Source organism: Carassius auratus, chromosome 15 (genome assembly GCF_003368295.1).
Source record: "Carassius auratus strain Wakin chromosome 15, ASM336829v1, whole genome shotgun sequence".
Classification (NCBI taxonomy): domain Eukaryota; kingdom Metazoa; phylum Chordata; class Actinopteri; order Cypriniformes; family Cyprinidae; genus Carassius; species Carassius auratus.
Window position 1 is genome coordinate 14,988,012 of NC_039257.1, and position 24,066 is coordinate 15,012,077.

The 24,066-nt window shown below is 37.3% G+C and overlaps 3 protein-coding genes across 4 annotated transcripts; 2 read left to right on the plus strand and 1 right to left on the minus strand.

Annotated features, from left to right (window-relative positions):
* Positions 1-3,284: 3,284 nt before the first annotated feature.
* ca4b (carbonic anhydrase IV b) lies at positions 3,285-6,661 on the plus strand. Its single transcript, XM_026283136.1, has 8 exons — positions 3,285-3,456; positions 3,946-3,993; positions 4,516-4,680; positions 4,801-4,946; positions 5,291-5,383; positions 5,461-5,527; positions 5,731-5,894; positions 5,976-6,661. The coding sequence occupies exons 1-8, from the start codon at positions 3,399-3,401 to the stop codon at positions 6,150-6,152; spliced, it is 918 nt and encodes a 305-aa protein (XP_026138921.1). The 5' UTR covers positions 3,285-3,398; the 3' UTR covers positions 6,153-6,661.
* Positions 6,662-14,188: 7,527 nt separating this feature from the next.
* On the plus strand, positions 14,189-17,428 carry LOC113115232 (dehydrogenase/reductase SDR family member 11-like). Of its 2 annotated transcripts, none has more exons than XM_026282663.1 (7): positions 14,189-14,633; positions 15,100-15,309; positions 15,394-15,488; positions 15,585-15,714; positions 15,829-15,921; positions 15,991-16,056; positions 16,337-17,428. In XM_026282663.1, the coding sequence occupies exons 1-7, from the start codon at positions 14,502-14,504 to the stop codon at positions 16,376-16,378; spliced, it is 768 nt and encodes a 255-aa protein (XP_026138448.1). In that variant the 5' UTR covers positions 14,189-14,501; the 3' UTR covers positions 16,379-17,428. The 2 variants fall into 2 exon arrangements, with proteins under 2 accessions (XP_026138448.1, XP_026138449.1); XM_026282664.1 differs by having other exon boundaries at positions 15,612-15,714.
* A 1,009-nt stretch (positions 17,429-18,437) lies between these two features.
* On the minus strand, positions 18,438-22,116 carry proca1 (protein interacting with cyclin A1). Its single transcript, XM_026282662.1, has 4 exons — positions 21,196-22,116; positions 20,955-21,087; positions 20,296-20,430; positions 18,438-20,179 (listed from the first exon to the last, which is right to left on the minus strand). The coding sequence occupies exons 1-4, from the start codon at positions 21,725-21,727 to the stop codon at positions 18,724-18,726; spliced, it is 2,256 nt and encodes a 751-aa protein (XP_026138447.1). The 5' UTR covers positions 21,728-22,116; the 3' UTR covers positions 18,438-18,723.
* Between the last annotated feature and the right edge of the window lie 1,950 nt (positions 22,117-24,066).

Here is a 24,066-nt window from a genome sequence, read left to right on the forward strand (position 1 = left end):
TTCCTTTTAAGGGCATTTTAACCGATAAAAGACAGATCAGAAATGAGAGAAAAAGCCCTTGGTCTTTAGCATACATCAAAATCACACAAAGAAATAAAGAGGAAGTCTAGTAAACATGTGATCGGATTGCATCAGGCTTCCACATAGTCTGACGGTGTGGCTATAAAACTAGATATCCCATCATTTTAAAAACAGCGGTGCTGGTCAGGGAGAAAATATCATCGCTGGGAGATGTTACACTTGTTTTGTGTGTGTGTTTACGAATCGCTTCATATTAACATGAATATTTGAAGCACAGTCTCGTTTGTGGCACTTTGCAGAGCTCTTTCCTGAGGGGGAGGGGAGGGGTGGATGCTGTGTTGTGCAAAACCACACTGTTTCGTCAGCAGATCACATATCATCTGAGTCCAATATGAAGGTGTGGTATTGTGTGTCACATAAATGTCATTCAAGTGTAATTCGAAATGATGGCTTGCTAATTGTACATTAAGATGCTGATAAGTAAAACGATTACAGATCTTTTGAAATATTATATGCATAACCTGAAATGAGATTAGCGAATACAATGTACTTTCCTCCGATGCTTGAATTAAACACTTAAGTCCCAGTCTCCCCTGAGGACGCGGTAGTTTGATGAACAGGAGGCCGCTCTCTTATTCTGAAGATGATGCACACGAGATGGACTTGTTGTCTAGACAACCCAAACCTCAAACTCTCGTTTGACACGCACAGAAGGAAGTGGGGGATGTGCAGACTTCTCTGTGATGTACAATGTACCTAGTGTTGTAAAAAACAAGTCAAACATGATTTACAGACATCCCCATGATATATGTAACTGGGTGATTATTCAAATGCCGGCAGTTTTAGCTCTGGTGAAGTTAAGGAAGTAAACATCCTTTTATTATTTTGTAATTTCTTTGTTACATTTTTACTAGTTTATTTAATTCATCTGATAATAATGTCCAATACGGGAACCACAGGAGAATTCTGTCTTTATTTTAGTTTAGTTTAATTCAGTCATGATAATGCCCAGCTCAACTCAAGAGTGTTCTCAACGACTGTTATAAAAAAACATTTTCAAACATTTGTGGACTTTTTCCTGCTTGCTAATTTCATGGCTGGTAGTTCACAATAAAACTTTAGTATAGGGACCAGTTCTTACTATTAACTAGTTGCTTATAGCATGCCTATATTAACATATTGGCTGTTTATTAGTACTTATAAAGCACATATTCTGCATAAACATGTTCTATATTCCTTATCCTGCCCAATACCTAAACTTAACATCTACCTTGCTAACTAATAATGAGTAGCAAATTAGGATTTTATTGAGGAAAATTTGTAATTCAGATTATTAAATTATTAGAACTATTAAATTATATAATATTTTATGATTGAACATCCATGTCTGTACCCAGGGTAAAACAATAAAATCTCCACATAACAGGTATGCAAACATAGTAAAAGAAAATGATAGCACAGAGATGCCTTAACTAGGACCCGCAGGCCAAACTGGCACAAGATGACCTTTGATTTGGCTCTCCATGCAATATTATACCATAAAAATAGGGGTGGCAAAGCCATCTTCATTTCCAATTTCTTTTTGCGTTTTATCACTTTTTGTTTTATTTTTGCATTGTTCTTTACAGAATATACCGGAATGTTTTAAAAAATACATTTTAATATATTTGGATATAATGCAACGCTTTAATTGTTGGCCCTTCATAATACAAAGTTTGGGCACCTCAGTAAGAGTGGCATGATTACACGTTTAAGCCAGTTCATCTTTTATATCTGACCTTCATATATCAAAAAGAAATGAGTTGTAATTTGAAGATTTATCAGTTGTAATAAAAAGCAATACCTGAGACATAAAACTTCCTGAGCTGAAAAAAAAAGTAGTAAAGCACTTTATTTCAAAACATTTGCGGCAGCTTTGCTTATCCAGCGTGTGTGTGTGATACACTAACGTCAGAGCTTATGAAAGCTGAAGGTTGCATCTAAAGGTCAAATCTAGAGGACACTGTTTGCCTCCCTTTTATCAGACACACAAATCACTCATTATGCAATCCACTGAGACCAATGGATCCGTTATCAACTCCACCATGAACTTTATAGTGTTTTACAGCTGTTTCTGTGCTAACAACTGTGTCCTATAAAGTCTATTCTCACTGTTCAAGCAAGAGGGCTGAGAACATGCTTTCTACACCTATTTCTGTACAAAACAAGATTATGTCCTGATATAAATACCTTGGTATAGATAGCGTCTTTTAACTAAGTGCATGAAAAGATGGGTATTATCCAGACAGGTTTAGATTAGGGTTAATTCAATTAACATCTTTGCCTTTAGTTTGTAAGTTAAGCTAAATGCCTTCACTGTTGCTGCATTGTAGAGTCGTTAAAAACACTTTTTTTTAATTTATGATGATTCAGTCAAAGATTTCAGACATTTAAAAAATTCAATCAACATTAACCAATAAATTTTCATTCAAGTTCCCAGGAAACTTGGTTTGAACAGGAAACTTTTACATCACTAGCTACTAGCTAATCACAATTTGTTGCTGTATTTTTAATCGGGTCGCAATATATCCTCATTCACACGTACAGGACTTGGCCGGGATTTCTAAATTGGCTGAAAAGTCCGGTTTTGGCTTTGTTTTCCTTACCTTTTCATGCTTGGTGATGGTAGTGACTAAAAAGTAGTTTGACCAATAGCGTGCAGCAGGTTTTGTATATAATCAACTTATTGTGGCGTGCTAGAAGGTGGAATCTACCTACGGTCAAACCATTATAAAAAAGCCTACAGTATGAGGAGGACTACAAAATGATAAAAATAAAAATAAATTCGGCCAAGTCAGGATTTTAAGTAGAGTAGAAATGTTTTATGACACCGAATATGCAGTCTCAGAGTCACCACTAGATGACAAGACTATTTCAAATCACAGTCTGTAATTAGCAATCTGGGATAGCCTACTTTTTATACTCAGGTATATTTAAATGTTGCATTATGCTGTATATCCATGTGATGTTTTTTATTATGTTGTCAGTCACTTCATTTAGCTCTAAGGTGGAGACCACTTTAGCCTATTTATTAGTTAGTGATAACTGATAATAACTGATAAGTGAAAGTTTGTTATGGGTGGAGAAGTTCTTTGTAATCATGACTAGATTAGAGCAGATTGGACACACTAAATTACTCATAAGTAAGACGAATATATGATACATTCTAATAGAAATGGGTTTTATGGTCACAGGGTTTTGTGCAGTAAAACATGACAGGGAGGGTCATTGTGCGATTATAAAATGCACCTCCAAAGTATCCTTTCATAAAATACACTCCCGTGTTCCTAAGAAGGATTGATCATTCAGGTGAATTTATTTCAATCCAAATACTAAGGATGAATGTGCTCTGGTTTTCTCTACTTGCTATTTTATGCAAGTTTGCTTCAAGTGCAGGTAAGTGTGTTAAATTGAGTAAATGTCATCTTTACTTATCATAAAAACAGGTTTACTGTTAAACCTGATGCTGCTGAATCTAGGTAGTCTGTCAAAAGATAATTTTTAATGTTCATTTTGGTACTGTAAATGGTGGAAGAACTGCACGAATGAAAGCTTTACGAAGTGCATCAAGATATTTGAGAATCTTATAATGAGAGTTGTTGATTTTTGATTTGTAAGACTGAAATTAACACAACATTATAGCATAAAATATTACATTTGTGGATAAATAGATTTAAAACATGGAATGAAACATCTTTGAAGGTTTTAGATGACCAGTTAAAAATCTTCTTAACTGACTGACCTAAGTATATAAAACACACATTGTTCATTGTCTGTTTTCATGTACAGGTAAGTGCAATCAATTAAATGTGATTCGATTTCATTCTCAATGTATGACACTACGTATGAATTAGTTTTCAATAAGTCATCTTGGTTTCCTTTCAGATTGGTGCTATCAGTCTCAAGTATCTTGCAGCAATCACTCATGCATAGGTGAGCATGTGCCTTGTTCAGTGTTTTATATTAAATTATTAGAGAAAATACAGTATTTATTTATTTATTTTCTCAAAAAGTTTGAGTTATATATATTTTTTCTTCTATTCAAAAAGGATGCATTCAATTGCTTAGAACTGACAGTGGAGTCTTTGAGTAATAATAAAGAAATAATCAGCACAACTGTTGTCAACACTGATAATAAGCAAAGTTTCTTGAGCAGCAAATCAGTGTGTAGAATGAATTCTGAAGGATCATGTGACACTGAAGACTGGAGGAATGATGATGAAAATTCAGCTTTGCTGTCACTGAAATAAATGCCATTTTAAAATATATTCAAATAAAATATATATATATATATTTTACATTTGAATAGATCACACAGAATTTCTGTGTCTACTCTACTTTTGATTTTTAAAAATGCATCCTTGATGAGCAAAATAGACTTCTTTGAAAGACATTAAACAGTCCAAACATCCGAACAATAATGATTTATATTAACATAGCATGACTTTTTTACAGGACCGGATGACTGGGCATCAGTAGCCGCGGAGTGTGGAAATGCAAAACAGTCTCCCATTAACATAGTAACAAACAAAACTGTCTTTGACAGTCATCTAACCCCAGTGCAGTTTACAGGCTACCAAGAAACAATCACTACTCTCATTAAAAACAACGGACACACAGGTAAGTTACTCTTAAGTATAGCCTACAATTAAATGGTGAATATCCTTTACCCATTATTGGCAACTATATCGATTTCACTTTATAAACCATTTCCGCCATATATTTTTTTATTATCTGTAGTGCAAGTTAACCTGCCAGACACAGCAACAATTAGTGGAGCCAAATTAGAAAGCAGTTACAAAGCTCAGCAGCTTCACCTGCACTGGGGCAAGAACGGTGGACCTGGATCAGAACATACTATAGATGGAGAGAAATATCCTATGGAGGTAACAGGCTATTTAGATGTTACCTTTTATTTTTAATGTAAGAGCAGCCATGTCCATTTGTAAACTGAGTGTGCAGTGCTTCCGTTATCATCCGTCATTTTAGCCATATACAAAAATAATCCGTTCTGCTGCTTGATACTGCAAAGAGCTATTTGTTAACATACTATTTGAACTTAACATATTCATAAACACGGTTACTGCACTTAGCGTTTCTTACTTGTTAGAAGTTCACACAGTAAATAGCTTTTTTCCACATCGCGAAATATGGTGGACAGACAGGTTTTAGTCTAACACTTATCTGTGAATGGATAAGAAACTAAGAATGCATTTTGTATCTTTAACAGCTTCACATCGTACATATAAAAGAAAAGTACAACTCTGTGGATGAGGCCATTGTTGACCCCTCTGGAGTTGCTGTTCTCGGATTTTTTTACGAGGTAAAACCACATTACCTAAATGTTTGTTACCTGCAAATAATAAAACAGCGTTTTATCACATGCGTCTTATCTTACAGGAGTCACAAACTGCCAATAAAAAATATGACGGCATCATAAATTCTCTGAAAAATATTACACATCCTGGTGAGGTTATTTCATGTACCTTTAAAGTTCAATAAATATGTTAATTTATTGCTTTATGTTTGATATACAGCAGTGGTCACTCAAAGTGGCAATATCTTTCATATGGGAGGAACCTGTTTTTAAGAATGTCTTATTATTCAGACAGGCTATACTTAGAACAAAGAAGGGGAACTTCATGACAGCTTGTAAAAAATCTTTTTTAGGCACCAATGCAACACTGGCAGATGTATCATTAGACATGCTCATTCTTCCCCATAATGAATTGGAGAGGTACTTCCGCTACCAGGGGTCCCTCACCACACCAGGCTGCTCTGAAGCTGTGGTCTGGACAATATTTGAGAAGGCGATACCCCTCAGCAAGGAACAGGTAATATGTTTTGTGTATAAACAAGTGGCACTTTAACACATCGCAAGAATAAAAGAAAACCATTTTATCTTTGTCTCGCAGCTTTCTGCATTTTCAAACCTGATGTTTTCTGACGGGACCGCCATGGTGAACACATACCGGCCCATTCAGCTGCGGTCTGGACGTCAAGTGTCTTATTCTAGAAGTTATGTTTTTTGTGTTAGCACTGCTTTATTGGTCAGCTCTGTTTTGACATCTTTCTATGTTCTCACTGTCTAATTTATAGTTATGAAGCAAGTTATTTATCATTCATCAATAAATCATGGCAAATCAAACTTAATAATCAATTAGCCACGTATGGCTTCAAAATGCAAAATGTCTTGTGTGAAAGGCAGGTAGTCAAACATATGCACCCTCTCCACATCCAACGTCTGAGGTTTTCTCAAATTTCTCTATATGTACCTGATGAATATTAATTCTATAAGCTGTTAAACTCTGTCCCAAATTTTGCATGCAACCGTTACTGTGCAATATTCCCTGTTACAAGAATGTAGAATGGTTGATTTGTGGAAAGTATAAATTAAAGAGCACAAAATGACATTGTATAAAATTATATAGCATGTGGAGGACATAGAGGAACATGGCTGCACGTGTGATATTATAAGACAATACTTTAGGAACTGGTCTTGGTGATTTTTATAATTCAAATTACTGTATTCTTGTTTTTCTGCATTTGTAAATGTTCAATCCAAATTATATAACAATAAAAATAAATTTGACCAACAAACAAACACATGGTCATACACTGATTGTTTGTTTCAGTTTATAATGAATAACTAACCCTGCAAAATTTTACAGGCTGAACACTTTTTACTATTTATTGCATGTTACAGCCTTATGGGATAAGAAGGAAGTGTGTTCTCATTCGCCAAATTCTCAGAAGACAGGTTATTTATAGACATAACAAGTTGGGCGATTTCTCATTGGTTTTAAAATATCTGGCAACCGAAAGGAGAACTGAGATGGAGAGAGGGAAATAGGAACTATAAGAATATTAAATTCAAAGAATAAAAACTTTATTTTGAGAGGGAGACATCATCATAAAGACAAAAAGCATAACCATTCACTTATTCATTCATAAGCATACACACCTATATCACTTTGCATTACATACTATTAAATAGGCTATCAGATATCAGCATTTTTATATTTTAATATTGAAAAGAGAGTACAAATTACGTAGCCTACTAAGTAAAATAAATAGGCTTAACAGAATATATAGAATAGGCTTATAGTCAATTAAGCCTAGCTTAAATAAAATACAAAATAAAAACAGAAACAAAACAAATAACAATGCTGTATGTTTACTGTACGAGGGTGTGTTTACAAGTGAACTTGTTTTAAAGGGGTCATATGACGTTGCTAAAAATAACACTATTTTGTATATTTGGTGTATTAAATGTGTTAATGCGGTTTAAAGTAAAAAAAAAAAAAAAAAAAAAAAAAACTTATTTTCCACATACTGTGCATTATTGTTTCTCCTCTATGCCCCTCCTTCTGAAATGCATAGATTTTTACAAAGCTCATCGTTCTGAAAAGTGAGGTGTGCTCTGATTGGCCAGCTATCCAGTGCGTTGTTTTTGGCTAATTACCTCAAGTGTGTGACAGAAATGTTACACCCCTTAACATACTGTGGTGTGTGTCCCGGTACGGCCAGACAAAAACAATAAAACCCATTACAAACCAGGCATTTGTAGCATCCAGTGGGTACATAATTATAATGACTTAGACTGTCTTTTTACGCATTGCATTGCACCGCGCCGCGTAAACATAAAACCATGTCTACATCTGTGATCGGAGAAACGACATATAACAAGTAGCCTACTACTCTACACTGCTCAAAACTCACGTTTGAATCATCAGTGGCAAATTCTTTAAATATGAAAACGTACTTACAGACTGTGCGAACAGCTGGCAGCTACTCTCCCAGGTTCAGGAAACAGTCATCTGTAAAATGCGTTCCACACATCTCAATATTTGGATAGAAGTTCAGAACTGTTCCGGAACAGTGTTGTAAATAAAACTTAACCACTGATTTCTAGTTGTGTCCTCTTTTACAAGACCAAATACATTTTTGCTTTCTCAACGAAACACACAGCGTCTCCGCAACATGGTGACGTAAGCAACAATAGCTACAACAGCGAGAATCAAACTTACGCCTTCTTTGCGTGAACATTTGGGCGGTGTTATGCAAATCTGGGGGTGTTTAATCAAGGAATTTTACTGGGGCTGGACAAGTCTTAACTTTTATAAAGAATAGCCTATCTCTTTGGGTTTGAGACTTTAGTCTTTGCAACTAAGGATCTTATCCATTCACGAACAGCTTGTAATACCCCAAGAGAAAGGAAAACTTGAAATCGTATAATATGATCACTTTAAAACAGCTTTAGATTGGAAAGTTTTGCTGGACCTGGCAACCCCTGATCAATGCGATCACACAGTCAGCTGTCCAACACTTGATCTCACATGGATCGCTGGAAAGGCAGGGTTGATCTTGTCACTGGAGCTTCAGTGGGAATCGGAGCAGCGATCGCTGTCTCTTGTCCAGGATGGCTTGAAGGTGGACGGCTGTGCCAGAAATGTGGAATAAAATTGAGGTAATGCACCGTTAACATTTACGCTTTTGCATCACGAGAAGTGAATGTTTATGCGCCGGCTGAAGAATCACGTGTTCTATCTTGCAGAAACGGTCTTCTGGATGTGTTAGTATTGGATTCAGCGGCACTCATCCCATATAAATGTGATCTCTCTGTAGAGAATGATGTGTTATCCATGTTCTCCTGGATCAAAGTTCAACATCAGGTCATTGACGTGTGCATTAACATTGCTGGTTTGTTGAGCGGCAAAACCAGTGGCTGAAAAACTATGACGGACACTAACACTCCCATCGACTCATTTTTGAATCACTGTGTGAAGCTTCGACACTTTTGGAAATCATTTGCATCGAACCAATGGTTCGGAGCGCGGATCAAACTGTCAAAATCACATGATTTCAGTAAGGAGTGCTCTGAAATGTTTCAAAAGTTCAGTGATTTGCCGTTGGGGGGCGATCTGTGCCAGAGATCTGTGAACCCATGGATGAGATCGCCCCCTAGCGGTTTTAGACGACCCATCCATAAAAGAAAACAAACCCCGCATATGAAGAACACTCTTATTTAATGGTATTTGATGATTTGTTATTTGCATTATAATACTTATAAAAAATAATTTGCAATGGCTTGGAAAAAGCTGTTTTATGCATGTTTTGACTAGCGCCTCGAAAAAAATTAATCGTTTTTTCTTTTCTTTTTTTTTTCTTTTTTTTGCCAATTGCATATATATCCACATTTCAGTTTGTTGAATTTCTAAGTCTAAGTCAACACAAATATATGTGATAAATAAATAAATATATGTATTTGTATGTGTACTGATAAATGTGTGGAAAAATAACATTAATTTTACTATGTTTACTCCAATGCTCCATAATTTCTTATTCACAGTTCACTCGTTGGTTTTGAAAGAAGTGAATCTTGAGTCACTGCTCGGACTAAACCAGTTTATGTAATAAAGAAATTTACTTTTTGTTAAGGTGAATGTCATTGGCCTGTCAGTGTGCACTCGTGAGGCTCACCAGTCCATAAAAGAAAGAAATATTGATGATGGTCACATCATTAACATTAACAGGTACAGGAATCTTTTATTAGAATTTTGTTTTATTTATTAATTTTTTTTGCCTGTTTCCAAATTCCTAACAAAACATTTCATATATTTGTGTGTTTTATCATGAGTGGACACCGAGCCATCAACACTGCTGATCCACACTTCTACACTGCCAGATAAAACCCACATACGTCTGATCATAAAGTTTTTTACACTTTTATAATTACTATAATGACTATTATAGTATATGATGTAAAGAAAAAATAATAAAACACCAATGGTACTTTGCATTCAGTATTGAGGCAGAATTAGAGTATTTTATTTTGCTTGGCATCATAATGAATGAACATTTACAGATAAAATAAATATTTTGTGGAATGTTAAGGAAATTTGATACTGCTTTATTGGTTTCTCTTCAGTGGGTGCCAGCAGTTTTCAACTGAATGTTTTAAATGAGATATTAAGTAATAAAAGTAGGAAATTATGCTGTGCTTATCTTCTTGTGGTGTTTGTGATGAAACTATCAAACAGCAATTTTTCAAGTCAAGGAGAAGCAAAAATGAAACATGGCTGAGGATTTAAGGTAGGCCTATGTTACAGACACCAAACTAATGAATTTGAAACTGTGATGTGATGTGATGTATGAATGTTTTTCTTCTTTTGCAGTGAAGCCCACCAAATATCCTCTAAATATTTGAATGCATAGAAACTGAATACAGTTAGCATCGAGGTTTCAGGCAAAATTACATAATGTACATATTCTGCATTGAATATTGATATTTATGTTAAAAGTACATGCAAGTTGTCCCGGCTACTAGGCCATGTGAGGATCCTGCAGGTGGCAGATCGTTTAATAATAGCATATTCCCACAGCAGCTGGAATAATTAAATGGAAAAAAATATGAATGGCGGATTGTAGTCAAGAAAGATTGGTCCTATATGAAACACTTGTATTAAATTTAATTTTATTATAATCCAGTTATAAATGTGCTTCTGATTACAGGTAGCCTGGGTTTTCACAAGATGTGTATTTTAAAGACATCCAGTTCGATGGTAGCATAGTATGCTTTTTAGGTTAAAATAATTTCTTAATTTGAAATTCAAATGATGTGATAATCAGAGATTAGACTGTACAGAAACTGAAATCTACATGCTAATATACATTGTACTCATAGTCATGCAATGCTGATGTTGTTAACATTAATCATTTGAGAATAAAGTATAACAATAATAATCATTTGCAGGGTTTGATGAGATATGAGCTAATTATTTCTCTTAGATTAAATCACCATTGATAGCGTGATTTATGGTGATGCTTTTTTCCTCAGCTGGTCAGAACAAAGCGTGGCTGACTTGTTACTTGTTCAGATGACAATATATGGAGAAAGACGTTCCAAGACGTTGGCTAGAATCTGTGATTACTAAGTATAGTGAATAGGCTATCCACACAGGTGAGGTGACTGACAGCTACACATTCACCCCAAATCCACACAAGGAACTACGAAATATATGGACTGCAGCTTTCATGTGTCAAGGAATAAGGTTTGGAAGGACATAGGAGACAATAACCTGCTCCTAAACACCAATAAGACCAAGGAGCTCATTGTGGACTTCAGGAAGAAGAATGGAAGCACTCATGACCCCATCCACATTAACGGGCTGGCTGTTGAACGTGTCTCCAGCTTCAAGTTCCTGGGAACCACCATCTCGGAGGAACTGTCCTGGGCCACAAACACCTCCAGCCTGGTCAAGAAGGCTCACCAGCGCCTTTTCTTCCTCAGGACACTGAAGAAGAACCAGCTGTCTTCATCCATCCTGGTGAACTTTTACCGGTGTGCGATTGAGAGCATCCTGACCAGTTGCATCACAGTCTGGTATGGGAACTGCTCCGTGGCTGACCGCAAGGCACTGCAGAGGGTAGTGAAAACTGCCCAACGAGTCACAGGGACACCACTTCCTGCTCTTGAGGACATCCAGAAGAAACGCTGTCTACGTCGAGCTCGCAGCATTCTCAAGGACTCCTCTCACCCTGACCACGAACTGTTTAACCTCCTCCCCTCCGGAAGGCGTTTCAGGAGCCTCCGGACAAGGACCACAAGATTCAGGAACAGCTTTTTCCCTAAAGCTGTCTCCTTGCTGAACTCTGCCCTCTGACACCCCTCAACAACACCCCCCCCCCCCCCCACACTACACACACAGACTCCTCCCCCTCTTCAACACTCGGATTTATTTATTTACTCACAACAAGCAAAAAGTAACTTGTTATTACTTGCACTACTGCCTGTTCATCCAGGAACACTGTATAATCCATTTGCACATTGAAATATTTTTTTTATGCACTTTACTGTCCATTGCAATACTGTAAATTATGTTAATAGTTCTGCCTATAGTGTACATACACTTTTACATAGCCCATCTGTATAGTATGTTCATAGTACACCTATCTGTATATCGTGCTTATAGTATTTAATATCTGTAAATTATGTCCATAATACTTACCTGTATAGTTATTGTACATATTATAGACCTTTATTCTGTACTTACTGCTTATTGCACTTCTGGTTAGATGCTAACTGCATTTCGTTGCCTTGTACCTACATGTGCAGTGACAATAAAGTTGAATCTAATCTAATCTAATCTAATCTAATAAGGGATATTGCTGTCATCGTTTACATTTACATACACATTGCTGTGTCCATTTCACAATGGAAGTCGTGACCTAGTGGTTACAGAGTTTGACTCCTAACCCTAGGGTTGTGGGTTCAAGTCTTGGGCTGGCATTACCACGATTGAGGCACGATTGATCAAGGCACCAAACCCCCAACTGCTCCCTGGGCACTGCAGCATAAATAGCTGCCCACTGCTCAGTGTGTGTGTTCACGGTTTGTGTGTGTGTTCTTTGGATGGGTTAAATGCAGAGCATGATTTCTGAGTATGAGTCACCATACTTGGCTGAATGTCATCACTTTTGAAATCTCCGTTTGATCACATATTAATAATGCAATCTTAATGTTTGAAATGCCGTACAATTTCATCTTTCTTCATGTCACAGGGAACAGTGTGTTCATAAGGACAAAGTTCTAAATATTGGTATAATAATTAACTTAATTATACAGATGAGGCAGTGTCCGTTTCACAAGTTTTGCTTGGTCCGCCATTACTTGCTGTCATGCTGCCCATTTTTTTTTTTTTTTTTTTGAGCTTTGTACTCTTCATGAAATGCAAATCTCAAAGTGTTCTTTCCCTTGTGTCAGTGGTGGATTCCATGGCATTCTGATCTGTCTGTAGAGGACGGATCAAAGTTCAACATTAGGGCATTGGCGTGTGCATTAATAATGCTGGTTTGGTTCTCCCAGAGCCTCTGTTGAGCAGCAAAACCAGTGGCTGGAGGACTCCATAATGCTGATTTGCACCTCTACACCTATACCAAATATGCAGTGACGGATCAGAAGGTCTCCGGCAAGAGCTACGAGAGCCCAAAACCCACATATCTGTAAGAGCATAAGGATAGAGAAGTAATATGATTATTTGAAATAAATCATGTCTAAACACTTGTTGGGACTAGGAATTCTGTTTTATTATAGTCTAGATCTTAGTGGAGACGGAGTTTTTAGTCAAATCCCAGAAAAAGCTGCTACTACATAGCAGAAATAATAATATTGTTACTATATGTTAAAATGTCTAAGTCATAACATAACATAATTAAAAAAAAAAAAAAAATATATATATATATATATATATATATATATATATATATATATATTTGATATTATCTTATGACTTAGACATCATACATATATAATTAAATAACAAAAAAATGAATATTAAACTGAAACTATGCTTCCACTATTCGAGCTCGTTGATTGGCTTAAGAATAAACCACCAATTAATCTTAGACATTTTTGCTGCATATGCTGCAGAACAACAAATTCAAACATGCATAAATGGCAATAGGGTCAACATAAATTGACGTCAACGTGTTTCCTCTTGAGTGCTTGCTCCGCTGACTGTCTACCCGCTGCCGAGCTCTGCCTTGATCTGGTTTTCCTGTTTTGCAGAGCAGTGCCAGCCCAAGTCATTTTCTGTTCATTGCCAGTTCATTCAGTAAAGACAGTTAACAATCTAGCTTCTGAGTAATAAGTTATTAGCCCAACAATAGTGGGGTCACACAAGTGGGTCGCACAAACATATGTGTTTGGTTGTGTGGGCCGTGAGTTGAAAAAGGTTGGAAGCCACTGGTATAGACAAATACTGTTTCTTGTCTACAGAGCATTTTGTAGGTCATTGTTTACCTTTTTTAAATGTAAAATTATATTTACAGTGCCTGCAGTGGTGCATGTCTTGAGTGCTCCTCCTCATGTGCAAGTAAACATCATGGAGAAACTATTAATGTCTGGTGGCTCACCTAACCCTATATATATATATATATATATATATATATATATATATATATATATATATATATATATATATATATATATATGTGTGTGTGTTTGTATGTGTGTGTGTGTGTGTGTGTGTGTGTTGTTTGTTTACCAACATTCTTTAGTGTTCAGCACAAGAAAGAAACTCATACAGGTTTGAAACAAGTAGATGGTTAGTAAATGATTACAGGATTTTTTTATTTTTAGGTGAACTATCCCTTTAAAGACTTAAGTAATGCCCAGAGGGAAAGTGGAGAATGGATGTTTTGCTGTTACTTTATTAGTATTATTTTTTCGTAATAATACAAAATTAAACTCTTGCAAATGATACGGGTTCGTTGGATTAAATGCGAATAAAAACTCATTGTGCTCTGATGCAGCATAGTTTGTATAATAGGAAGTGCATTGCTATTGGCCAGTTTGTCAGGGAGTGTTCGTTGACATAGATGATTGCAGGGAAGATCACTGGCAGCAGATTTCTGTAAGAGTTGTGTGAACTTGTAACATGGATCGCTGGAAAGGCAGGGTTGCTCTGGTCACTGGAGCTTCAGTGGGAATCGGAGCAGCGATCGCGAAGTCTCTGGTCCAGCATGGCATGAAGGTGGTCGGCTGTGCCAGAAATGTGGAGCAAATTCAGGTAAGTATACAGCTATGAGGAATAAATCGGCACATTCTGCTGAAAAAAAAAAAAAAAATAGGGGTAATTTATGCCTCTATGATTATACAGAGGTCGTCTACAGCCTTCATTGATCACTACTGATTCAGTGCAACCGAATAATAGTCTATCACTCTCATGTTACATTACACCTGTATGGTTTCTCTAAAAACTAAAGGGTACATTCCATTAGGTAAGTTCGTTTTTGAGATCTTCAGGTCATCATATTCATTATAGCAAGTGTTTTAGATGGAAACGTCTGCTAAATGAAATAAATATAAATTATGTATATCTTGAAGCTGTGAATGAAGCGTCTATCACTCTGTAGCAAAGATGAAATCGTTTTGATACAAATCAAGAGCAGTAGCAATGATAAGTTTGTATCCCTCTGCCAATGGTTTTTGAGCTTTGTGAAATGTGAATCTCAAAGTACTCTTTCCTTTCACAGAAATCGGCAGCAGATTGTGTCAGTAGTGGATTCAGTGGCACTCTGATCCCATATAAATGTGATCTGTCTGTAGAGGATGACGTGTTATCCATGTTCTCCTGGATCAAAGTTCAACATCAGGGCATTGACGTGTGCATTAATAATGCTGGTTTGGCTCTCCCAGAGCCTCTGTTGAGCGGCAAAACCAGTGGCTGGAGGACTATAATGGATGTATGTACCTCAGATAAGCAGTTTTCCTCATCTAACATGCAAAATGAGTCATACTAGTCATTGCCAAATGTTCCTATTTTGCAGGTGAATGTCATTGCCCTGTCCGTGTGCACCCGTGAGGCTTACCAGTCCATGAAAGAAAGAAAAATTGATGATGGTCATATCATTAATATCAACAGGTACCAGTGATTTTATTGCACCCTTGTTCTGTGTACTCATTTTCCTGTCTATGTTTAGACACAAAAGCATTCGGTGTCTTAAAATAATTGTTTTAGTATTTGTGGACACCGGGTCATCAACAGTGCTGATGCACACTTCTACACCGCCAGCAAATACGCAGTGACGGCTCTCACAGAAGGTTTGAGGCAAGAGTTACGAGAAGCCAAAACCAACATACGTGCCACAGTAAGAGCAGGAGGGTCAAGATGTGCTTCTGTTCAACACTTTATTTATGTAATATGATTACTGCATGTCCTATTGAAAGACTTGTTGGTATTAAGTGTGTTGTTTCTTTAACAGTGTATTTGTCCTGGCATAGTGAAGACAGAATTTGCCTACCGACTCTTTAGCGAAAACCCAGAAAAGGCTGCTGCTACTTATAAAAGTGAAAAGGTATAGACAAACTCTGATTCCTTATATGTTGAAGGTCATCATTGATGTGTTTAAATATCATATTTACAGTGCCTACAAGCAGTTGACATCGCAAACGCAGTGGTGTATGTCCTGAGTGCTCCTCCTCATGTTCAAGTAAGCATCATCCATCACTGGAGAAACTGTTTGTCCTGTTAATGTTTGCTGTCGCTTAATCAATGTTCAGATTATGAGATGAATCACATATTTTGGAGATAAGAATTTGTCAGAAATTAGAATAATTGCTCTTCTTTGTCGTTTAAAGTGCTGTCAATTAAATTTAATCGAAAATAAATTTGAGGACCAGTTGAAAATGTCTGCATTGGATTTTTTAGGTAATATCTTGATTTAATGGCTGAATTGTGTAATATAATAGTTTTTCCTTCCTTTTGTGTAGATTGGTGACATTGAGATCACGCCAGTGGATCAGTCGATGTAACGGGCTCAAGATAAATGGGATCAAACATCTTGACACACTGTGAAAGAATTTGAAGTACAAAACTAAATAAATCTATAAAATAATTATTGCTCAATTTACTAGTATGTTTAGAAATAAAGTAAATTTACTATACTATATGTATTGTAAAAGTTACAAGACTGGCAAAAATTTTGATTTATTTTAAATGCTGTTTTAATTAAATATTTTTTTTTTAAATCATCGTTGCAAAATGTGGTATTACTGACATATTGCTAAACATTTACAAAGAATCAGTGCTGATTTCAGCTCTGAATTTGCAGCTCCGCATTAATGGTTTACATTGCATCAATGGCTTTGATCAAACTTAATTAATAAGTAAGTTATTGACTTACTTAACACTCAATTTTCTTCTGAAGACTTGAACTATAGTGCAGTGTTTCAATCGTTATTCACTTTAATTATAAGAACAGCAAGGATTCTTCAAATATTTAGCTGTTTCATTGATAGAGGAAAGTCATGTGCATTTAAACTGATATTTTTGAATTGCCAGTATATCCATATCTAGACCCAGTTAACATTTTTGATAATTTGTATTTTTATTCCTAAAGTGTGGGTGTGGGAGGAATTTATTACCAAATAGCTCTTCTGGTTTTCTGGTTCTCTCTGAAACCAAATATGACGTCTATTGAAAACTGAAAAGTAAACTATTGAAATTATCATGCCAAGATTGGAAAACAGTGCCTTAATAAATTATCTTGTCAAGCATGGTTGAAGTTAGTAAAAGAGTCTAGATGCCTCGTTTTCCTCCAAAACCATAGTATAGTTTTGAAAGGTATTAAAAAACAAGTAGTACTTTTCTGTGTGTTTATAGTGTAAATGACAATCATTCAACTGATTTTTGCACTTGCTTTCAGTTCAGAATCTATGGCTGCTTATGGCCCAATGTTTCCTCCTCATGCATGATTGGCATCTCAAGGAAAAATGCCTAGCAACCAGAAATGTTCAGCCCTGCTAATGCTGTGAGGCAAGCATTGTTTTGCCATTAAAAATGTCTGCTTAAAAATGACAAAACATAGATGAGTTATTTAGCCACTTATCATACTTTTTACCCACTTGACATTCATTGGAGTTCCTCTGTGGTCTTAGATGACCTGTCACGTCTCTTCTAGGCATGCGGACCGAACGTGCAGTTACTCAGCAAAAGCCTCTTGTTCTCATGGGAACACGGTCCCGCCCTCTTAACCCCATTTCCATGACCATAACAGCACGAAACGCTGCGGAACCAATCGTGAATTTTCTTTCATGCTTTGTAAATGATACTATTGTACTGTTTTTGGAATGTATATCATTTCATAACGTCTACGCCCTCTGAATGTTGGATTATTATTCCGTGTCTGGGAACCACGGAGCTGGTATAAGACTCCACATTGTTTTCACACACTCGTTCTGAAACTGCTGAGCACGGCGGGGTCGCCGAGGAGGAAGTTGGTGTGATGCAAAATGGTGTGATGTTCGGCTCAGGCCACAATGTGAATAAATTTGGGCGGTCCCTCATTTGAATAAAGGAAATCCCACATTTGGCTCCCTTGAGTAGTGTATATTCCAAGTGTACGTGTTTGAAAAACGTCGAAATATATATTCAGTGGCCCCAACTTTAATAGTCAAAGGTCAGATCCCCCAAACCCCATAATTCACACACTGATTAATTATGCATGTCCAAACCTCTACTTTAAGTAATTCCTAATTCATATGCATTGTTGTTGAACTGTGGCTTGAATCAGAACTTCAGACTTGCGATTCTGCAAACTAAGGTCTTGCTTTCTAACAAGAGCATGTGAGGGTCAGCTGATAGGAGATTTGAATCCAGTGTTACAATACTCATTTAATGTCAGATGGAGGGTGAGGTACCTAAAGCAGATTATCCTTTGAGAAGAATGTGACCTGTTCTGCTTAAGTCCACTGGCAAAGGCCTAAAAAGGACAAAGTCTGTGCAAGAACAAAGACTATCTTAAACGGACTCAGTGCACTGCAGATACATGGCTGGGGGGGGGGTAGCTGTTAATAATCAGGTTACCTGGAGGAACACAACTTTTTGTTTATTAAAAACAAAAACCATACTGTGAAGAAAAGGAATGTTTTCTCAAAGCATTCTAATGGAAGGACCACCAGTGCTCTTATATACTTTATTCAGCAATCATGTTGAGAAACACATGCTTTATAAAACTGATCCGATCTATCAGTCTACCATCAACAGAGTTATAAAAACAGAGTAGGTAAAAACATGCTGCTTATTAAAACAATATCGTATGGCAGCCTAGAAGATAATAAAAAAAAGTTTGGTCGCACCATGCGGAGCTTCTTGAGTTTCATTCTTTCTTAACTTTTCCACGCTTTTCTCGATGTCCTCGCTCCCTGCTTCTCTTCTTTTTGGTGGTCTTAGGTCTGCGGGTTGCCGTGGATGCAGTGTTAGTCTGTAGGAGAGGAAACATTGGTGCTGTGTTCCTCTCCGGATCCTTCAACTGAAACTCAGTGTCCTTTTCGATCAGACTCGGGAGGGGTGTGGTGTCTGCAACATCAGGCAAAAAGGCTTCATAGCAGATTTTGATTACACGCCTTCCTTTGTTCTTCCTACCATTGGTGTCCTTCAAACTTTCCGTTGGGTTTTCAAGTTGGTCCAATCCCAGTCGCTCTAGTACATCGGTTGGCCTCACAGTTGCAGAACCTGTGAACAATAGTGGATCCTGAGAGCTGATATCACGAGGAGGTTCTTCTGTAGAGGAGGCAATGATTTTCCTCATTCTCTTTCTTCCTTCTCTCTGCCTTGAACTTGGCCTTTTGGTTCTAACAATGGGTGAATTTTGTGCTGTAGTAACCACAGGTCCGTTTTCTTCCGAGTGCATTGTCCTTAGCGACATCTCGTTTCTTACGGCGCCCGCTGGACGCTCAGGTTTTGACGTTACGAAGCTGACACCTTCAGACGCACTAGTCGCGAGAGTTTCTTCCTTGGCTTCCGTGAGAGCGTTGTTTTTTCTTTGATTTTTCTTTCTGGCTCTTTGTCTCAGCTTAGCTCTGGTCTTATCGCGGACAGCTGGGGTAATGTGAGCCGCAGGCGAGGTGGAGACTAACTCTGTGTCGTTTGCTTGTCTGTGCTCTAGAATCTCTGGTTCTTTATCTTTGGTCTTTATTGAGGTGGTAATGGTAACAACATCCTGATTATCATTCACTGTCCTCTGAGGATCGTCTCTCATCATCTTATTTCCTTCGGAGTCTAGCTCACTGTTCATGAAATTGTTTTCTTTTATTCTAAACCGATTCATCTTTGCTGCTTCCTCTGCAAAGTTGTTCTTACCCATGACCTCCTCTGTCTGACCGGTCGACGGCGCTCCGGTCGTCCCTTCGTCGACCTTCAACACAGCGCTAAGTTTTTTATTCTTCTTCCTGCCTTTACCCTTTCCTCTTTTCTTCTTGTTCTCTTTTTTCTTCTTGCTGGAATTTTTCTTCCTCTTCTTCTCTGACGTCTGAGTTTCTCCTTTGCCTGCGTCTGCAGACGAGCTTTGAGAGGTGGAGACTGTGGCGAGCACTTTAATGAAATCCTCTGCTGCCGTCACAACGTTTGTGAGCGAGGGCTCCTCAGGGGCAGCTGTCCTGGAGAATGATGACTGCGTGGTGCTTTCAGAGGATGTTGTGTTCTGCTTTTCTTCGTCTGACTGTTTCTTCTTTGGAGGAGCGATAGTCAATACATCAATGACATCAATGCCTCCAAAGTCATAAGGGATTGATTCTTTAATCACTGCCACAGGAACTCTGTCATACTTTTTACACCTTCATGATGGAGAGAAGAGTAAAAACTGCATTAATTGGGCTATTAATTTGGCTACTGTAGACTGTGCGCCAGAATATAAGAAAGGAATTTGTATTACATAGAATTTGATACTTACACCCCATACCAGTGACGCTCAACACACTGCTCTTCAAATGAAAACTCGAAGCAAGGAACTTCGATCACATTAAAGAAGGCTTGTCCAACCACTCGGGATGAAGTGTCATTGACAAGTCTCAGGCATTCCTTCAAGCTGTAAGATGCAGATGTAAGGATATAAAAGTCCATTAGCTTAAATAAATTTAGAGATGAATTCAAAATGTCAAATTTTTTTGAGCATTTACATTTTATTGTATGTCTAACATCAGTTAAAAAAAAATTCCAACATACATACACTGCAAAAATTGTTAACCTGCTTCAAACATTTCTGCCTGATCTAAGCCTTACATTTGGTTATCCTTATGACGGTTCTATGAAAAATTATTTTCAGTAAAAATTAATTGGTGTTGATTGTTGTAACCTCAAGTGAAGCACGTTAATGTTTAGTAGGTAGCTAACAAATATCAAGATATTTTTCAGATTTGTCCATCATTTTTCCATCATTTTAGTCATTCAGATGAATAGAATAAAATTAAAACACAATTAATAGAAAGTTTTGACAATGGCATATAGACAACTGTAGGATTTTTGAAGTGTTTAAAGTAGCTTTAAAAGAAGTATTGCATGTCAGGCTGCTGTCATCTATCATCTGTCAAATCTGTACCAGATCAAACTTACGCGTTGTCGCAGTCGCAGTGGCTGAGGGAGTGCCATTTGAAGTTGGTGTATCCATAATTGGAGGAGAACGCATGGATGACATATGGGCAGTGATCGTGAACGCGGCAACATCTGTCAGTTTCTTCGAATTCGCCTGAGGGTGAAAAAGAAACCACATGCACAGAATGCCTAAACACCTGCTACAGTATGAAGATGAAAAAAATAATAGTCTTCTGAAGTCAGTGAATTAAACTCAACTCACCTAAGTGATCGTAATGATCTGCGATGTTTCCTGCACCGCACCAAAGTGTCCCGGGATACGTGAAGCCTCGCTTGGTTCGCGTCTTTTTATTGTTCGCAGCATCCGAGTTCGGCTCTTTTGCTTGTTTTGTTGTCCTGATCACATTCCTGTCGCCTTTCGATTTCAGCTTGCCACAGTTAGCCTTCGCCTCGGACACCCCAGTCAAACTCATCTTCAAATCCGAGCTCATTTGGTTCCTCAGCCCCAGTCTGCACACGTGCATGAAGGATTTAACTTGCATTTGGTTTTGGCTCACAGAGCAGTCGACCAGACGGCCCTCGGAGTCGTGCACAGAGCGAACCTCTTCAGCCCCATCGGTGACCTGATGGAGATGATACTCTCCCACAACCGAACTTTTGGCGCAAAGGGTGTTGTTGAGCATGTAAAAGAGCTCTTTGCTCTCTTTTTCTGCATCTAAAGCTTGGTTTAAGAACTCGCCTTTAACAAAGTTCCTGTCTAAATAAGACAGAAACACGAAAAACACGGACCACATCGCGGCGGGCGGCAGTTTCAGCACCACGGAGTCTCAGACAGCACCGCACCTCTCCTGTCCGACGAGTACCGGATTATTTCACCGGCTGCCGTGGGTATTAATATATTGCCGGTCAATAATGGGAGGGGTCTGTCATTTAATTAACCCTTTCATCCTCCAATGAACTTGAATACCCTAATGTGCATCTGTTTCCTCCTCCTGGCGTCCCTGTGGCAAGCGAACAATGTGCAGTGATTTCCAATGGTCGGTTGCACCTTATGTATTTGCAAAAGGCAAATTCGTATTTCTGATTTGCGAGAGGGAAAATTTTGCAAGGCAAAAGGGTATTCTTGTTTCATTTCTTTTTAAAAGTGGCCTAAATAAATGCTTTGTCGAAACCACATTTTGTATTATTGTTATTATTAGTCTTTTTTATTACATTTTAAGACTATAGAAACCATGGCATTAAAACATAAAACAGAATTAGGCTACAGGTAGGCAATTTAAGGCAAATTTGGGTATGAATTCTACAAAGACGTTCTAAACGAAAGCTTGGAGATAGCCTTGGCTATTCTTTGTAGATAGAAGTCAAATACTTTGTTTTCAAACATCGTTTAATTAACCACAACGAGATTGATTTCTAGGGACACGATCGAAATAATTATCTGTTTGATATAGCTTTGCATCAGAATTAGTAATTATTTATTAGTTTGTTATGTATTTACACGTCACAAATATATCACAAAAGTTTGTATTTTGATTAAAACCTATTTGAGTTAAGCTTATTGCACTAAGGGCGTTGTATCAGAACTACAGAATATATATTTAAATAAATGACTTTCGAGCCCCTGAAAGTCATTGATGGACTATACTCAGAGTAAAAACAACCATCTCTACAAATACAACAGGACTGTACACTCTTAAAATAAAGGAGCTTCACGATGCCATTGACGAACCTTTTTGTCTAAGTGGTTTTATAAAGAACCTTTAACATCTGAAGAACCTCTTCTGTTTCACAAAAGGTTCTTTGTGCCGAAAGAAAAGAAGGTTCTTCAGATTATATAGGCCCTATATATATATATATATATATATATATATATATATATATATATATATATATATATATATATATATATATATATATATATATATATAACCTTTGACTGAATGGTTCTTTGTGGAACCAAAATGGCATCGCTGTAAAGAACCATTTGAAGCACCTTTATTTTTGTATAGCTTGTTTTTCTTAACTAGGTTATTTTAAATGTATGTTCTTTTAATCAAGCCGGGGTTGTTGTGTGCACGCGTACCGGAATTTGTAATAATGAATGTAGGGCGTAATGGATATGTGTGTTTTGACCGCAAGTAACCCCATCTCTCCCCACACCTCGAGATTTACTTTGGTGACGCAGCAAGGAGGAGGTTCCTTTGGCGCTTTCCATAGTAACAAGAGATGGGGTGATTCTTCCGACCCAACGAGATTGGGCATTCTAATTTCACAAAAGGAATGGGTAGTGACCTAATTTGGAACAGTGGGCTTTTCTGTTTTTCAATGCAGACCAATGAAGACTCGTGCAGTTACTGAACATCAGTGTCTTTTCCTATGGTTACAAGGTCTTAACTTTGGGACTTTAACAGACGCAGGCGCCAGTAGAGTGAAAAAGAGTCATTTAAGAAGAGAACGCACGTTTGTCCATGTCCATATGTAAATAAATTTGCAATTTTTCGTGGCTATTGCTTTCAAGCTATTCAATATGTAGCTTTCCATAGTAGCTATTTCTAAGAAAAATATCATATGATAAAAACCGTTCATCCCAGAGCCAATTTATTTTAACTAATTTCTATTTATTACTATCTAACGACATTGCTGAGAAGGGTACAAACAACGAACTAACAAAATAACCAAATAAATCAGGAATTGAGTATGTGCAAGTCCAAAAGCAAAATATTTATGGTCGGCTTTCAAAGAGCTCCTATTGAGTCCAACAGGGCTTTGGCACAGAAATCGGATTGGTGGGGGAGGAAACAAATGATGTAAAATCACCAGAGGCAACGTGCGACATTGTTGGAAAATCAGTCCGATGTAGTATTAATTTAATAAGCTACTCATTAAAAACTTTTGCCAGGATATTAATCTCTGCGTGATCCACATACTTGACGAACTGTTACTTCATACCAGCACACTGTAATTTAGAAACAGTGCATTTTCTTTACAATGTTTGTGATCTACAATAGCACATCAGTTCTTGGAGTATAAATCTGAAGCCTGAGGTATGCAAACATAAAACGTTGCATGACTGCTCATATCTGATGTACAGAGGAATCCATTAACCTAAATTTTACATGATTTTCGGATATAG

What these genes read in the sequence shown, in the direction of transcription:
- LOC113115232 (XM_026282663.1), top strand. Translation starts at nt 14,502, where the DNA reads ATGGATCGCTGGAAAGGCAGGGTTGCTCTGGTCACTGGAGCTTCAGTG. An exon ending in GCTGGAGGACTATAATGGAT is followed by an intron (nt 15,310 to 15,393) that starts GTATGTACCTCA and finishes CCTATTTTGCAG; the next exon opens with GTGAATGTCATTGCCCTGTC. An exon ending in AAACCAACATACGTGCCACA is followed by an intron (nt 15,715 to 15,828) that starts GTAAGAGCAGGA and finishes TTTCTTTAACAG; the next exon opens with TGTATTTGTCCTGGCATAGT.
- proca1 (XM_026282662.1), bottom strand. Translation starts at nt 21,727, where the DNA reads ATGTGGTCCGTGTTTTTCGTGTTTCTGTCTTATTTAGACAGGAACTTT. An exon ending in AGATCATTACGATCACTTAG is followed by an intron (nt 21,088 to 21,195) that starts GTGAGTTGAGTT and finishes TTTCACCCTCAG; the next exon opens with GCGAATTCGAAGAAACTGAC. An exon ending in GAGCGTCACTGGTATGGGGT is followed by an intron (nt 20,180 to 20,295) that starts GTAAGTATCAAA and finishes TCCATCATGAAG; the next exon opens with GTGTAAAAAGTATGACAGAG.
- ca4b (XM_026283136.1), top strand. Translation starts at nt 3,399, where the DNA reads ATGAATGTGCTCTGGTTTTCTCTACTTGCTATTTTATGCAAGTTTGCT. An exon ending in GAGAGAAATATCCTATGGAG is followed by an intron (nt 4,947 to 5,290) that starts GTAACAGGCTAT and finishes TATCTTTAACAG; the next exon opens with CTTCACATCGTACATATAAA. An exon ending in TTCTCGGATTTTTTTACGAG is followed by an intron (nt 5,384 to 5,460) that starts GTAAAACCACAT and finishes CTTATCTTACAG; the next exon opens with GAGTCACAAACTGCCAATAA.